Here is a 17,044-nt window from a genome sequence, read left to right as displayed (position 1 = left end):
AGTATTTTAATCTTTCTAGGTTTCAATTCTGTATTTACAAAATGAATTGGTTAAGCCCTGGCCAGCTGGTTTGAAACCCTGGGTTTACCTGGTCAAGACACATATGAGAAGCAACTTGATGCCCCCATTCCTCCCACCCCCCTTCTCTCTCTCTCTCTCTCTTCCCTCTCTCTCTCTCCTTTCTCTAATCAATAAATTTAAAAAATAATAAATAATTAAAAAAAAATAAATTAGTTAAATCAGATGATACAAGTCCCCTTCCAGCAGTAAAAGTGCTGTAATTCTCTATCTATGACCAATAAATCCAAAAGCAGTGAAGGTCAAAAATTAAATTTAAAAAGGCCCAAATAAATATTTTAGTTAAGGAAACATCAGTTACCATGTAAGCCTACACCAAAAATATTGGCAGAAATCTAAGACTATAATCTGATATCTGATCTTTGTAACTCCCTTATGCTAGCAACACGAGAATAAAAGTGATCAAGGCCCCAAAGGAACGTCCAGAAATGAAAATCCCTCCAAAAAGGAAAAGCCACTGCTACAAGTGGCATCAAAAATTGGCAGAATTGTAATTACCAGTACTTTATCTGGTGGTTAACATTTAACCAGTAAACTTAGCTAACATTTAACCATTAAGTTAACCAGAGGAAAAACCTGATAATGTAAGCGAGAGAGAAGAGGAATCACAGCCCACTATGGCCCGAGAAATTGGGTAGATTCAGTTACTCCAGAGCCTTCGTCACAGCAAACTGACCAATAAAGGTTATTGAGGAAATCTTCAAATTGTGTTCAATAAAGGTATAGCACATTTACTGACGTGTAACATTTTTACAAAATAGTGCTGCATGAATACAAGGTTACATATCAATATTTATCATGAACCCATTTTTTGTTAATATATATATATAGATAAGAAGAGACAAACTTTAGAGCTTATATTTCTGGGCAATAGAACTAAGGGCAATTTTTTTTTTCCCTTTTTTTTTTTTTTTTTTTTTTTTTTCTTTTTCTGAAGCTGGAAACAGGGAGAGACAGACAGACTCCCGCATGCGCCCGACCGGGATCCACCCGGCACGCCCACCAGGGGCGATGCTCTGCCCCTCCGGGGCGTCGCTCTGCCGCGACCAGAGCCACTCTAGCGCCTGGGGCAGAGGCCAACGAGCCATCCCCAGCGACTGGGCCATCTTTGCTCCAATGGAGCCTTGGCTGCGGGAGGGGAAGAGAGAGACAGAGAGGAAGGAGGGGGTGGGGGTGGAGAAGCAAATGGGCGCTTCTCCTATGTGCCCTGGCCGGGAATCGAACCGGGTCCCCCGCACGCCAGGCCGATGCTCTACCGCTGAGCCAACCGGCCAGGGCCCTAAGGGCAATTTTTATTTTCTTTTTGGTGTTTATCTATATTTCCTAGTTTTTCATAATGAACATATAATATTTGTGTAATAAAAAAATTCATTTTCGCCTGACCAGTGGTGGTACAGTGGATGGAGCATCAACCTGGAACGCTGAGTTTCCAGGTTAGAAACCCCAAGGTTGGGCCTGACCTGTGGTGGCGCAGTGGATAAAGCGTCGACCTGGAAATACTGAGGTTGCCGGTTCAAAACCCTGGGCTTGCCTGGTCAAGGCACATATGGGAGTTGATGCTTCCAGCTCCTCCCCCCTTCTCTCTCTCTGTCTCTCTTCTCTCTCTCTCTCTCTGTCTCTCTCTCTGTCTCTCCCTCTCCTCTCTAAAATGAATAAATTAAAAAAAAATTTAAAAGAAACCCCGAGGTTGCCAGCTTGAGCGTGGGCTCAACAGCTTGAGCACAGAATCATATACATGATTCCATGCTTGCTGGCTTGAAGGGATCACTGGCTCAGCTGGAGCTCCCTGTCAAGGCACATATGAGAAAGCAATCAAAGAACAACTATAAAGTGCTGCAGCTACAAGTTGATGCTTATCATCTCTCTCCCTTCCTCTCCATGTCTCTCTTGCCCCCCAAAAAAAGTTTTTTTCAAAAACTCCCCCAAATATAACAGCCAAAACCCAATTCCCTTATCACAGTTACACTTTAAAAAAATTTTTTTAAAAAGAAGCTACAACTCTGATAAGCAAACCTTTGTAGAACTCTGAACTGGGAACGTCAGTTAGATTGGGTCCCCTCACCCAATTGACACCTAATGTTCATTCTCATGAAATCGACCTGCACTGGTGATACCAAAGTCTAAAGGTCTCTAAGATGACGTCAACAGGACAAATGAAATGAACAAATGTAACAGACTGAGACTCGGAGGCACATTTTCATAGTGCTTTATCTTTCACTCTACATCTTTACTTTCTTGAATCTGTTCACCAAAAGATTACTTAGTCTAATCCCCTAGGTCAGTGATTTTCAACCGGTGTGCCGCAAGAATTTTTAAAACATGCAATACCTGACTGTTTAGTTAGGGGCACTGACCTCTTCTCTCTTAGATTGTCAAATAAAAAAAATGACAACAGCCAACACAACAACAGTCAACTGGTATGACTGAATCAAAATTAAACTTATTTTGCCCTGGCCGTTCGGCTCAGTGGTAGAGCGTCGGCCTGGCGTGCGGGAGTCCCGGGTTCGATTCCTGGCCAGGGCACACAGGAGAAGCGCCCATCTGCTTCTCCACCCCTCCCCCTCTCCTTCCTCTCTGTCTCTCTCTTCCCCTCTCGCAGCCAAGGCTCCATTGGAGCAAAGTTGGCCCGGGTGCTGGGGATGGCTCTGTGGCCTCTGCCTCAGGCGCAACAATGGCTCTGGTTGCAACAGAGCAACACCCCAGATGGGCAGAGCATCGCCCCCTGGTGGGCATGCCGGGTAGATCCCGGTCGGGAGCATGCGGGAGTCTGTCTGACTGCCTCCCCGTTTCCAACTAAAGAAAAATACAAAACAAAACAAAAACTTATTTTGTCAGATCAGCAAAAAATGTAATTTTGGGGGGGAGGTGTGCCGTACAATTTAAGTTAATAATTTATGTGTGCCATGAGATGAAAAAGTTTGAAAATCACTGCCCTAGGTTAAATAAACAACTCCAAAAGATATTTTGCTCTACCAAACATCCTATGAAAGCATGAGAAGTGTCATGACAGTTTAATTACTTAGGACCTGCTTCCTAGACTTTAACACCAGTTCTAAGAGTTTTCATCCTTCTGGTCTTGCCATGAAAATTAAAGTATAGTCAACATGGAAGTTTTCTAGCTCTTCCATAAAGGCCAAGATATCACTGTCAGTTTGCTTCTATCAGGGCAAAATCGGGACATAAAGGAAAGACTAAGAAATACACAGGTTAAATGTGTTTGTTTTTCAATTAATCATATTATGTGCAAAGAAAATTCCCCTAAAGCAGACTAGCATTTATTTTAGATCCAAAAACTGAACTAAACAATCCTGCAGATGTTTAGCCTATACACATTTTCTAAATTTCATTCTATCAATGACCAAGATATACAGAATGCCAACCCAATAAATATATAGTAAGTCCAACTATATAGTGAATCACTACCCCATCTCCACTGAAAAAGGAATAAAAATGAAAATTAGTTTATCATAACTACATTTCAATATGCTTCCTAATTTGTTCAAATTGCTAATTTAGATAAAATTCATTCATTAGTAAGAGACAAGTAAGTGACTGGCTAGAAAAAGGTTTAAGTTTTTTCACTCTTCTTGAGATTCAGTAAAATATTGCTAACTCCTTATCCCAATTTCACAAATGAGAAAATTAAGGCTCAAAGAGTTAAAGGGCTGCGGTGCAGTGGATAGAGAGTCAGACTGGGACACAGAGGACCTAGGTTCGAGACCTCTAGGTCGCCAGCTTGAGCACAGTTTGAGCTGGTTTGAGCAAGGCTCAGCAGCTTAGGCCCAAGGTCGCTGGCTCAAGCAAGGGGTCACTCAGTCTGCTGTAGTCCCCCCACCCCCGGGGGGGTCAAGGCACGTATGAGAAAGCAATCAATGAACAACTAAGGAGATTAAGGAGCCACAATGAAGAACTGATGCTTCTCATCTCTCTCCCTTCCTGTCTGTCTGTCCTATCTGACTCTCTGTCTCTGACGCAAAAAAAAAAAAAGAGCCCTGGCTGGTTGGCTCAGTGGTAGAGCGTCGGCCTGGCGTGCAGGAGTCCCGGGTTCGATTCCCAGCCAGGGCACACAGAAGAAGCGCCCATCTGCTTCTCCCCCCCTCCCTCCCTCTCCTTCCTCTCTGTCTCTCCCCCTCCCACAGCCAAGGCTCCATTGGAGCAAAGATGGCCCGGGCGCTGGGGATGGTTCTGTGGCCTCTGCCTCAGGCGCAACAATGGCTCTGGTTGCAACAGAGCAACGCCCCAGATGGGCAGAGCATCGCCCCCTGGTGGGCATGCCGGGTGGATCCCGGTCGGGCGCATGTGGGAGTCTGTCTGACTGCCTCCCCGTTTCCAACTTCAGAAAAATAAAAAATAAAAAAACCTGAAAAAACAAAAAAACAAACAAATAAAAAAAAGAGAATTAGGGGCCTTAGCCCAAGTCACCAAAAATCTGAACTTGAATTTCAGGTAGTGCTTTTATACTTGATACTGATGGAAATTGTCCCAATCATATTTGCTAGTAGCAAGCCAACATCTGTATTCAATTTCTTTGTTATGAAAATTCACAAAACCAAATTTCCCATTAGAAGTTTCCTTACTAATGTATTGACAAAGTAAAATCATAGGAATGCTGTTTTCCACAAAGGAATGCACTATGTAGGCTTGATGCCTCAGCCTCCGACCCATCCTGCTCAATCTCTGATGCCTGTGACTGGAGGGGGGAAGTTTATATAGATCTTCAGGTCCACATATACCATGAAAAACTCAATCAACATTATGCTTTATTCTATTTGGACAAAAAAAAAAAAATTGGAGAGGAGACAAGATGGCGCTGGAGTAGGCGGACGTACCAACATCTACCTCCCAGAACCAAAGTGGATTACAAACTAATTTTAAGAACTATCATTTGGAAAAACCAACTTTGGACTAAACTAAGAGGACTCTTCAACCAAGGAACACTGGAGAAGACTGGCAGAGGAGAACAGAAGCTCCATATCCACGCATGCTACAAATGGCTTTTCCAGTCTACCTGAATCATTACCAGCTAGAAGCGGCGGTCATTGGGACTTGGCACATATACACCATGGTATACTATTCAGCTAGAAGAAATGATGACATCAGATCACTTACAGCAGAATGGTGGAATCTTGATAACATTATGCAGAGTGAAATAAGCGAATCAGAAAAAACAAGAACTGCAGGATTCCATACATTGGCGGGACATAAAAGCGAGACTAAGAGACATGGACAGGAGTGTGGTGGTTACGGGGGGTGGAGGGAGGGAAGGAGAGAGGGGGGGGAGGGGGAGGGGTACAAAGAAAACTGGATAGAGTGTGACGGAGGACGATCTCTCTTTGGGTGATGGGTATGCAACAGAACTAAATGACAAGATAACCTGGAAATGTTTTCTTTGAATATATGTACCCTGATTTATTGATGTCACCCCATTAAAATAAAAATTTATTTATAAAAAAATAATAAATTTATTTTCATAAGATAAATTTAAAAAAAAGCACCAATTAATTTTAAAAGGTATGAAATTCTGCCTTATTAACAAAATTTGTGTACAAGCCCTGCTAGGTAGCTCTGTTGATTAGAGCATTGTCCCAACACACCAAAGTTATAAGTTCAATCCCAGTCAGGGCACATTTAAGGATCAACCAAAGGATACATAAATAGGTGGAGTAGCAAGTCAATGTTTCTCTCTCTCTCTCTCTCTCTCTCTCTCTCCTCTCTCTCTCTCTCTTCTCTCCCCCCCCTAAAATCAATCAATAAATAAAAGTTTTTAATGTGTATGCAATAGCTCAAAGACTACTTTGAAAATATTGGCTTTAAAGCCTAACACCTATAAGACATTAAACTGTGTTTCTTGGGGCGTTTCTGTAATTTTATTTTTAATAAAGGAACAGTAAACTGCTCAGCATCTCAAATGATCCTATAGCACTTGTTATATGAGATAGATACCAGTGAGCCCCCACCACCATTTTCCTAATTCATTCATAATTTTCAAAAAGAGAAACAGCCTGACCTGTGGGGGCACAGTAGATAAAAGTGTCACCCGGAATGCTGAGGTTGCTGGTTGGAAAGCCAGGGTTTGCCCGATCAAGGCACACACCACAAGCATTCAAGGAATAACTAAAGTGAAGCAACTATGAGTTGATACTTCTCATTCCTCTGCACTTCTCTTTCTGTAAAATTAATAAATAAAATCTGTTTTTGAAAAGGGAAGAAAAAAGAACCCTAGCCTGATAACTCAGTTGGTTAGACTCTAGTGTGCCGTGAGACATGGTCAGGTGTGAGTATAAATACATTTAGACACTATATTATTAACTATATGTATAATATGTACTGTGTTAGAGTGTCATTTTGTGTCATTTTGGTAGGTGGTGTGCCTCAGGATTTTGTAAATGTAAAAAATGTGCCACGGCTCAAAAAAGGTTGAGAATCACTGGGTTAGAGCATCATCCAGAAGCACAGCTGCTGCAGGCTTAATCCCAGGTCAGGAACAGATTGATACTCCTGGCTCTCTCTTGTTCTTTCCCTTCTTCTCTTTAAAATCAATTTTAAAAATAAAATAAAATAAGAAACTTAACAGTTATTTTTGCAGCTTTTCAAGTTTTAATATCTAACAAAAATCAAATGAGGAATAAAAGAAAATTTTTGGAATCTAATGAGTCAAGTGAACTTAATAAGAAGCAGTCAACTTAAAACAGAAATTGACAACCTCTTAAATGCACTTTTAGAATTCTAAAACTTAAATAATGTTTCATTAACTAACCTGGTAACAAAACTAGACCTGAATAGATGTAAGTCTATTTTTAGTTGTCTTTCTCCATTTACTGTGACAATTAATATCTTTCCCTGCAGAAATATCTGTTTCATGATGAAGAGCTACCCCAGACTCCATTGGAGCTGTCATAGAGAATATGAGAATCATGTTACCTTATTAAAATTGTCATTGCTTTTACCTCCAAAACACAGCTGCTGGTAAGGGTTTTACATAAAAGATATGGACCCACATCACTGAAGAAAAAAAAAATGTATGCATCCACAGAATTAGTTACTGAAAGACCGATCAACATAATTTCTTGTACCTATTTTTCCTTCATATTTAGTTAATACTAAATTCTGAAGTAACTCAGTATTTCTTTACTTTTTTCTTTAAAGTGTTGACTGATGGCATTCTTCATCATTCTTGGAAACTTCCCCAAAACAGCTTCCAATAAAATGTAATTATACTTGGACTGAACTGGAGCAGCTATATATTAGATCAGAGATATGTGTTCATGTAGATCCAGAAACCACCTCCAGAGGACGCTATTGTCAAGTTCTCTCTTGCCCTGGCCGGTTGGCTCAGAGGTAGAGCGTCAGCCTGGAGTGCGGGGGACCCGGGTTCGATTCCCGGCCAGGGCACATAGGAGAAGCGCCCATTTGCTTCTCCACCCCCCCCCCCTTCCTCTCTGTCTCTCTCTTCCCCTCTCGCAGCCAAGGCTCCATTGGAGCAAAGATGGCCCGGGCACTGGGGATGGCTCCTTGGCCTCTGCCCCAGGTGCTAGAGTGGCTCTGGTCGCGGCAGAGCGACGCCCCGGAGGGGCAGAGCATCGCCCCCTGGTGGGCAGAGCATCGCCCCTGGTGGGCGTGCCGGGTGGATCCCGGTCGGGCGCATGCGGGAGTCTGTCTGACTGTCTCCTCGTTTCCAGCTTCAGAAAAATACAAAAAAAACCAAAAACAACAACAAAAAAAATTCTCTCCAGCAAGACCAAGTGTCTGCATGAATTCTTGTCTCCGAGGAACCAGAAAGGGACTAAGTAACTTTGGAATCTACAACCCTCAAGACTGTTTCTTCATCTAAATCCACTTAAATGATAAACTAATTACAAAGACTTTGGCTCCAAATAAATAATTAAGTATAAAAAATTATTTTAAGTAAATACAAGACCTATATGGACCCAAACAAATAAGACATTTCTTTCTTTTCATCATACAGTTTACACTTCAATTACTGCTCAAAAATTAACTGATTTCCAAGATGATGGCTTACTATGCATAGGCTTAGCCTCCCCACGAGACCCTAAGATAAAAGCAGTGAATTATATGACTTAAAATAAATCCATAGCACCAAAGTGAATAAGAAAGGAATCATTGGCAGACATTTCAACAGATTTCAACAAGAAATATAGATAAGCCTGACCAGGCAGTGGCGCAATGGATAGAGCGTCGGACTGGGATGCGGAAGGACCCAGGTTCGAAACCCTGGGGTTGTCAGCTTGAGTGCGGGCTCATCTGGCTTGAGCAAAAAGCTCACTAGCATGGACCCAAGGTCACTGGCTCGAGCAGGGGGTTGCTCAGTCTGCTGAAGGCCGGCGGTCAAGGCACATGTGAGAAAGCAATCAATGAACAACTACGGTGTCGCAACGAAAAACTGATGATTGATGCTTCTCATCTCTCTCCGTTCCTGCCTGTCTCTACCTATCTATCCCTCTATCTGACTCTCTCTCTGTCCCTGTAAATAAATAAATAAATAAATAATTCTTAAAAAAAAAAAAGAAATATAGATAAAAGTGCATATCACAGAACATGCACACAGGGTCTACAGGGGATAGTGAGGCAGGCTTAAAATAGAGGAATTAACTCATGGAACAGCTTTGCACATGACCCTGCTCAGCATCCCTTAGCTTAACTGCAGGCTCTCCAGTAAGTTAGCCAACAACACATCCTATTCATATAGAGAGGTCCTAATTTGTTCTATTCAGAAAAGGCAGAGGACTCACCTGAACAATAACAAGAGCAATACTAAACATTACTTCGTGCTTCATTTATAAATGTACATAACCAAGAATCAAAATCAGTGGCAAGAATAAAACATGTCAAACAAAAAAATAAGTGACCAGGGAAGAAAAGAGATAATCCAATTTACAGAAGAGAAATTTAAAAAGAAAGCCTTAAATATTATCCTCAGACAGATTAAAGAAAAAAATGCATTCTGAAAATAGAAACAAACTGAATAAAAGTAATATATATACAAAAAGATTTCTTAGAATTAAAAGTACAATTTGTGCCTTTAAAATTCCGCTATTGTGACAAAGAAGACAAAGTAATTTCACAGAATGCAATAAATATATTTTTCTATCATATATATATATATATATATATATATATGAAAGAAAACAAGAGACTAAAGGACTAAACGTTCCTACTAGGGAGAACAAAGAAGATGAGCATACAAAAGGTAAATAAAGTGAGTTTTCCAGAGCTAAATAGAGATCAAGACTTTAAACTGAAAGGACACACTTATAACAGCTAGAATGCATGACAGAATATCCATACCTGACTTACTTATTCAGCATGCAATTTCAGAAAGCCAAAATAAAAGAGAGTTCTAAAAGCTTCCAAAGAGGAAAAACAAAAGCAGTTACCAAAAGAAAATAACTGTGACTGGTATTAGACGTTAACAATACCAGATGTTAAAAGACAATGGAACAGCCTGACCTGTGGTGGCGCAGTGGATAAAGTGTCGACCTGGAATGCTGAGGTCGCCGGTTCAAAACCCTGGGCTTGCCTCGTCAAGGCACATACGGGAATTGATGCTTCCTGCTCCTCCCTTCTCTCTCTCTCCTCTCTCTCTCTCTCTCTCTCTCTCTCTCTCTCTCCTGTCTAAAATGAATAAATAAAGTCTTTAAAAAAAAAAGAAAAGAAAAAGACAATGGAACAAATATGACTTTCCAAATTCTGAGGAAAAAACGGTCAAACCAGTATTCTATACCTAGCCCAACTATCATCCAAACTTTGCCCAACTATCATCCAAACATAAGACAAAATTATTTCTCACATAGACAGGAGTTAGAGAATTTACCTCTCGCCATCTTTTCTGAATAAATTATTTATGGATGTCCTCCAACAAAATAAAGAAAAAAACAAGGAAAGGAAAATATTTGACCCAGAAAGAAACTGAATCTAAATCTGGAAAATCCCTGGGAAGTCAGTAACATGTCTTAAGAGCAGAATTCCAGAAAAGAAAGTAGACTTATGTAATAGATGTTATGATTACATATCTTTAAAGGGTTTAAAGATATACTAAAGGCAAGTATTTTTTTGTTCAACAACAAAAACATGAAAGGCTAGTTAGGGACAAAATTATATAAGGAAAGTCAGATTTCAAATATGAAACAAAGTATAATGTGGCATATTTTGAGTAATTGATAGCACATTAGAAAAAAAAATACAGTAGCTCCCCTTATGCACAGTCTCACTTTCTAACGTTTCAATTACCCACAGTAACCACAGTCCAAAAATATTAAGTGGAAAATTCCAGAAATAAATTTTAAATTGCAAGCCATTCTGAGTAAATGTGATGAAATCTTACACTGCCCTGCTCCATCTGACCTGAGATGTAAAATCATCTCTTCGTACAACGTATCCACACTACACAGTACCCACTGTCCAAGTATTGCAGTGCGTATGTTCGCGCAGTCCTTCTATACTTAGTAAATGGTCCCAAAACACAAGAGCAGTGATTCTGGCAATTCAGATATGCCAGAGAAGCTGTAACGTGCTTCCTTTAAGTGAAAAGGTGAAAGTTCTAGACTTAATAAGGTTGCTAATTAGCCTCTACAGTAAGAATAAATCTTTTATCTGTGAAATTGTGAAGAAAAAAACCCAAACCTGTCCTAGCCTTTTTTTTTTTTTTTTGTATTTTTCCGAAGCTGGAAACAGCGAGAGACAGACAGACTCCCGCATGCGCCCGACCGGGATCCACCGGGCACGCCCACCAGGGGGCGACGCTCTGCCCACGAGGGGCGATGCTCTGCCCCTCCCGGGCGTCGCTCTGTCGCGACCAGAGCCACCCCAGCGCCTGGGGCAGATGCCAAGGAGCCATCGCCAGCGCCGGGGCCATCTTTGCTCCAATGGAGCCTGGCTGCAGGAGGGGAAGAGAGAGACAGAGAGGAAGGAGAGGGGGAGGGACGGGGAAGCAGATGGGCGCTTCTCCTGTGTGCCCTGGCCGGGAATTGAACCCGGGACTTCTGCACGCCAGGCCGACGCTCTACCACTGAGCCAACCGGCCAGGGCCCCTGTCCTAGTTTTGATGCTGAACCTCTAACTCCAACAGTTACAGCCACAGTGCATAATAAATTAAGATAGAAAAGCCATCAAAATTTGCATATGGAAGAGAGAAAATGGTCCAGTTGATAGCAACATATTGCACCAGAATGCATGAAGCCTATCTGAAGACTCCAGCAAGGGATTCCTTGAAAGGAGTGATTATATTCACTCAACTTTTACTACAGTATACTGTTAAAACTATTCTATTTCATTACTAGCTATTTTTGGTAATTTTTTACTGTGCCTAATTTATAAATTAAACTTTATTGTAGACATGTTTTTATAGAAAGAATTATATATATATTCAGCACTATCCAGTTTCAGGCATTCACTGGGAGGTCTTAGAATGTATTCTCCCTTATAAGAACAGACTACTGTATATTTAATCTTTACAAAAGGAATATAGGTACAGATTTTAAAAAAATAATAATCCCAAGACATGACTCAACATCTCAGCCCTGGCCAGTTGGCTCAGTGGTAGAGAGTGGGCCCTGCCTGTCGAAGTCTGGGCTTTGATTCTGGATCAGGGCACATTGGAGAAGTAACTATCTTGCTTCTTCCCTTCTTCAGCCTGGGCTAGATCCCTAGATGGAGCAAAGTTGGCCCCAGGCACTGAGGATGGTTCCATGGCCTCACCTCAGGTGCTAAAATAGCTCGGTTGCCGAGCAACTGAACAGCAGTCCCAGATGGGCAGAGTATAACAGGGTAGGGGGCTTGTGTCAGGACACGTGCAGGAGTTTGTCTTTTCCTCCCTGCCTCTCACTAAATATAAATAAATAACCCCCCAAAAACGTCCTATTATTTTCAATTGTCAACCCCTCAGACATGCCTTTCTTAACAAGGTTATCACTTTACCGGGCTTTATATTTATTCCTGTGGCACCTATTTTTATCCAACATTAAATCACATACATTATTTCATTGATTCTAATACATTCTTCACATTTTAATCTTATTGAAACCAGCATACCTCTCACAATCTTTGCATAGCATTTTACAACTGCCACCAGCCAGGTGGCAGTCTTGTTACTGGGTGAAAAATCTCCAATGGATACCTCTGGAAAGATTTTAAAAGCACTAGCCCCAAAATACCTCAGATTAGATAAAATGCAGCATTTATTTGCTTGCTGGGTGTTTCCCTTACTTACAATGTACTCTCAGAAACATAAACATAAGAGCAGTAACTTTTTTTTTTTTTTGTAATCTTTGTATCCACACAGAAGAGTGTGGCAAGTAACAGATTCTTAATCAGTGCTACATTTTAACATCTCTGAAACTAGGATGGGTCCAATAGGCTGGAGCACATAATTGGCTCTTAGAGGTTTTCTTTTTAAGTGGTACTGTAACAATAGTGAACAATACAAACAGTAGCATTTAAGATTTGAAGAAATTCATTAAGACTTGAGGGGTGGAGGGATGGAGACAGAAGTGTATTCAAAACATGATTCCGGAGGGTTGGTACATCCAAAAAACAGAACATAAGCTTATAGGGTTGTTTTATTTTTATTTTTTTGAGTTATGAAACGAAATATTTACAGAAATTAAAACAGAAACGAATAAAAATAAAAAGGGCTAAACGTGATTGCCTCCGGAAAGAGGCAGGAGACTATTCTCGTTTTTCACTATAAACCAGTCTACATATTTTGTCGGTTTGTATTTTTCATATATTTTATTTTAACCAAGTGCACATATATTTTTATCAACGGCCTTTAAGAGTATTTAATAAGAGGGAAAGTAAAGATTCACACATACAAAAATCACAGACTGAGACAGGATCATTCACGTGGATACAGATAGAAAGACACCGAGGGGCAGAGTCAAAGTCAAAATCGATTTTCATTTGGCAAATTTTCAATTGACAACGGGGACGAAGACTGTGAATTCTGGACACAAATTTAGCAAATCTCTAAATCTAAAGCTTGACATCAACACTAAGTTGCCTAATGATGACAATTACGCTATTTTGCTCACCAGAAAGTCAAGGTAGGATCAGCAAAGGGTTGCAATTTTACCCTTATGCGCTGGTTGAAACTCAGAGTCCCTTAGGTGGAATAATTACAAGCTCTCCCTCGCCACACACTCCACATTTACACAACACCCTTTCATCTGCCCTGGCTATCAGCACAATGACGCGGAGAATGAGCGTGGTCTCCCCATTACCCGAAAGACCGACAATTATTAAATGAGTGCAAAAGCTGGAGGCGCGACTGCTGCCTAGGGAGCATGAGGATCACGGATGGGGGAACGGCGGCCTTGCCATGCAAAGCCCAGCTTGCGAGTCCCGCGCGCCTAAGCACCCAAGGGCCCCGCCAGTCTCGCAGGAAGGATATCTTCAACACCCACTGGCCCGGGGCCGGCGGTGGCGCGCGGCTCAGACCCCGCCCCTCGCTCCTTGCTCAGGGCAGGCGCAGACCGTTCACAAAATGTCACAGGGCCAAGACTGAGCGCGCCAAGGCGGGACCCACCCCCGGGAGACCCGGACACTCAAGGCAGGTCCCTCCCCTTCCTCCCTCCGCCAGGCGCAGAACTCATTCATTCTCGAGGCGGGGAACAAGTCCTCCCTGGCCGGCCCTCTCCGCACGGTAAACCCACCGGACGCTTTGTCTCGAGCCCGGCCGGGACCCGGGGCGCGCATTCGAGCGCGTGCCCGGCGCCACCTCCCAGCACCTGGGGCCCGCCCGGCCTCCGCGCCCCACACCCTTCCCGTGTCCCGAGGTCTAAGCCCCGAAGCCAGGCGCTCCTGCAGCCCCAGGCGGTCGCATCGCCCGCCCAGCTGGGTATCCGGGGTCAGGAAATGTGCCTCCAGTCCCACCCTCGCTACAACTCCAGCTCCCTCCGTAACCCCTGCGCCCGCTAAGAAACACTCGAGTCTTCCTCCTTCCCGGGGACGGAGACCCTGCCCTGAACGAGAACGGGCGCGGGCGCTCCGGCCCCCCTCCCTCTCCGGGGTTCTCGCGGGCGGTGGGCTGCGCCCCCAGGCCCTGGGGCGCGCGGACGCGGCGGCAGAGCGGTCACTCACTTGAGGAGCAGCTGGTCGTGCTCGGCCTTGAACTTGCCCAGCTCGATCTGCAGCTTGGCGCGCTCGCGGGCCGTGTCGTCCAGCGCGCGTCGCGCGTCCGCCAGCTCGGTCTCGTAGAGCGCCTTGAGGCCGGTGAGCTCGCGGCCGCGCACCTCCTCCCGCTCGGTCACCTGCAGCTGCAGCGCGCTGTTCTCCGTCTCCAGGCTGCGCACCTTGTCGATGTACACCGCCAGCCGGTCGTTGAGCTCGCGCAGCTCCTCCTTCTCCTGCAGCCGCGACAGCCGCGTGGGGCTCAGCGGCGTGCTGGGGGCGCCGGCGCGGCCGCCGGACCGCGGCGGGATGGGGGTCGCTGTCGCCATGGCGGGCGGCGGGAGAGCGGCGGGGCGATCGGCGGGGCGGGCGCAGCGGGGAGGCCGCGGGCAGCGCGGGGACACGCAGCAGGCTGCAGGCAGCGAAGCCGGGACCGAAGGCACACACCGGCGATCGCGCAGGGGCCGGCGCGGGAAGGGAGAAGCACCTGGGATGGCGGGGTTACAGCACAAAGGGCGGGGGCTCCGGGGAAGACTACGAATCAATCAGTCGTCAATGCCCTTTGTAAGAAAACACGCGCGCACACGCGCAAACACACACACACACACACACACACACACACACACGCACTAGGGGAGATGTGAGGCAAGGGTGACGGGAAGGCCGAGCAGGGTCCGCGCGCCGCCGCCACGAAGTCTCCCGCCCGCAGCACTTTGTTTCCTCTCAGGCGGGGCGGAGGGGCGGGCGGGAGGCGAGCCGCGGGGGGCGGAGGTGGCGCAGCCGGAGCGCGGCAGCCCCCAACATGGCGGGCGCGCGCCCGAGCCGCACGTGACCGCCGCCTGCCAATGGGGAGCTGGCGGGGCGCCCCGGCGGCCTGGGGGCCGGGTCTGCAAATTCAAAATCGGGCCCCCTGGTAACGGTCCGCGGGGCGCGCGGAGCTGGGCGTGGTGGAGGGGGGCGGAGGGCGGCGGGGCGTGGCACCTGGACTGCTCGTAGGCGGCCCGGGTTCCCGCGCTGGCGGGGCCTTCCCGACACCTCGCTGGGACCCCTGGAGGGGCCGGCTCGGCGAGTGGCGGGAAGGAGCCCGGAGCCGAGTGGTTTCCGGGGCGGGCCTGCGCCGCCGCCCACACCCGGCGGTTCAGGGAAATTCAAATGTAAACGTCCTTAACAGCCACGCGCAAAACTCGGAGCGGTCGGTGTGACCGCGGGCCCTGTAACCTAATCCCCGCCGGGCGGGGAGGGCTCGGATCGCGGCCCGGAGGCCCGGCTGCTGTGGGGTTACGTAAGGGGCGCGGGTGCCCGAGGTGCAGAACCCGCTGAGTGCTGGTTCCAATGGCAAGCTTGTATTTCTCTCCGGTGGGAAACAGTGTAGCAGAACACCTCCTTCCTGTCAACCTGATGGACGCGGGTATTCATTTGACAGATAAAGACCCGGAGAAACCAGAAGCACTGACGCTAGATCGCTGGCGACCAGTGCTGTCTGTGATCCGTTCATTTCTTAACAGTATAGGGATTTATAAAAACAAAACCACCTCACAAGTGATGTGATTAACATATGTTGAGTAAAGAGCACAAGCTGTATGTAAATCATCCTGCTTTACTAAAACTCCATGTGTCAAAATCTAAATATGTGTCTGGCAGGGTGGCTCGGTTGGTTGAAGCATCCTCGGGAAGCATAGAGGCTGGGGCTTGGACCCCGGGTCAGGGCACATGCAGGAACGGGTTGATGTTCCTGTCTCCCTGTGGGTCAAATAAGTTTGCAAATATGTTGCATATGTTTGCTTGCTTATAGTTTGCATTGGGTGTGGGGGACAAGCTATAAGCAGGCAGGGTTGTTATAGCCTAAGGCTTAGTTTTAAGACTAAGCTTTTCCCACCCTTTTAATACTAAGATCTTCTCAACACTAAGCTTTTCCCCACACTCTTGACTGTTGCATGATAGGGGTGGTGCATTCTCATGAGGAATCCCATTTATGCCTTAGATAAGTGGCTTTGTATCAGAGACTTCCTTGTTTGTATATTGGATTAAGGTTTTGATTTCTACATTATAAAATGGGGCAGACCCGGGCTTGCTCTCTCTCTGGGTTCCCAGAGAATAGCATTAGAGAAGAGAGCAGAGAAAGACCACGTGGAGGATAGGAGAAGCAGCCAAGATGGTGGAGTGCTGAAGGAGAAGCCAGTTTGTGCAGAGAGAAGGAGATGGGGAACAGAGATGAATAAGGTAGGTAGAAACTTTGATCCTAGGAAACTCGGATAAGTCAGTGGCTTTGGGAGTCCTGAATGGAAAGGGAAGTGTTTTCCCACTGTGTGTATTTCTTGCCTGCCGGGTGCAAGCTAGGATTAAAGCTAATGGCCCACCAGTTCTTGGCTCCATTGTTTCATTACCATCTGTCCAAATCAAATGCGAACCTGCATGGGTCAGGCGACTGTGATGGTGGTCATGGCTAATGGCTTTACACTCCCTCTCTCTCTCTCTCTCTCTCTAAAATTAATAAATAAAATTTAATCTAAATATGTAAAAATCTAAGTACAAATGATTTTGCCTTAAAAGGGAAATCCTCTAAAATGTGACAACTCGTTCTAATACAAGGGTCATGAATACCTTTAAAAAGTGTTTACCTTTATGGATACCATTTATTGGAATTTATTGTGTGCTATTCGTGGATTATCTGTCTACCTAGCTGCTCTGTGGTGTGGGAACTGAAATATTTTCATCTAAAAATTTATCCATTTTATATTTCTTAATTTTTATTATTTTTTTAATTTATTGAATTTAATGGGGTGGCATTGGTTAATAAAATTATATAGGTTTCAGGTGTACAGTTCTATAGTGCACTGTC

General features: G+C 44.9%; 1 protein-coding gene across 1 annotated transcript in view; it reads right to left on the bottom strand.

Moving 5' to 3' along the window:
- LMNB1 (lamin B1) overlaps positions 1-14,993 on the bottom strand; it is a 59,276-nt gene extending 44,283 nt beyond the window's left edge. Inside the window, exon 1 of the mRNA XM_066274241.1 lies at positions 14,176-14,993. Within this exon, the coding sequence (XP_066130338.1) occupies positions 14,176-14,534 (359 nt within the window). The 5' untranslated portion in view covers positions 14,535-14,993. The remainder of the gene's footprint in view (positions 1-14,175) is intronic.
- Positions 14,994-17,044: the final 2,051 nt, after the last annotated feature.

This window comes from Saccopteryx bilineata, chromosome 4, assembly GCF_036850765.1.
Source record: "Saccopteryx bilineata isolate mSacBil1 chromosome 4, mSacBil1_pri_phased_curated, whole genome shotgun sequence".
Classification (NCBI taxonomy): Eukaryota; Metazoa; Chordata; class Mammalia; order Chiroptera; family Emballonuridae; genus Saccopteryx; species Saccopteryx bilineata.
This window is presented reverse-complemented; position numbering and strand designations above follow the sequence as displayed.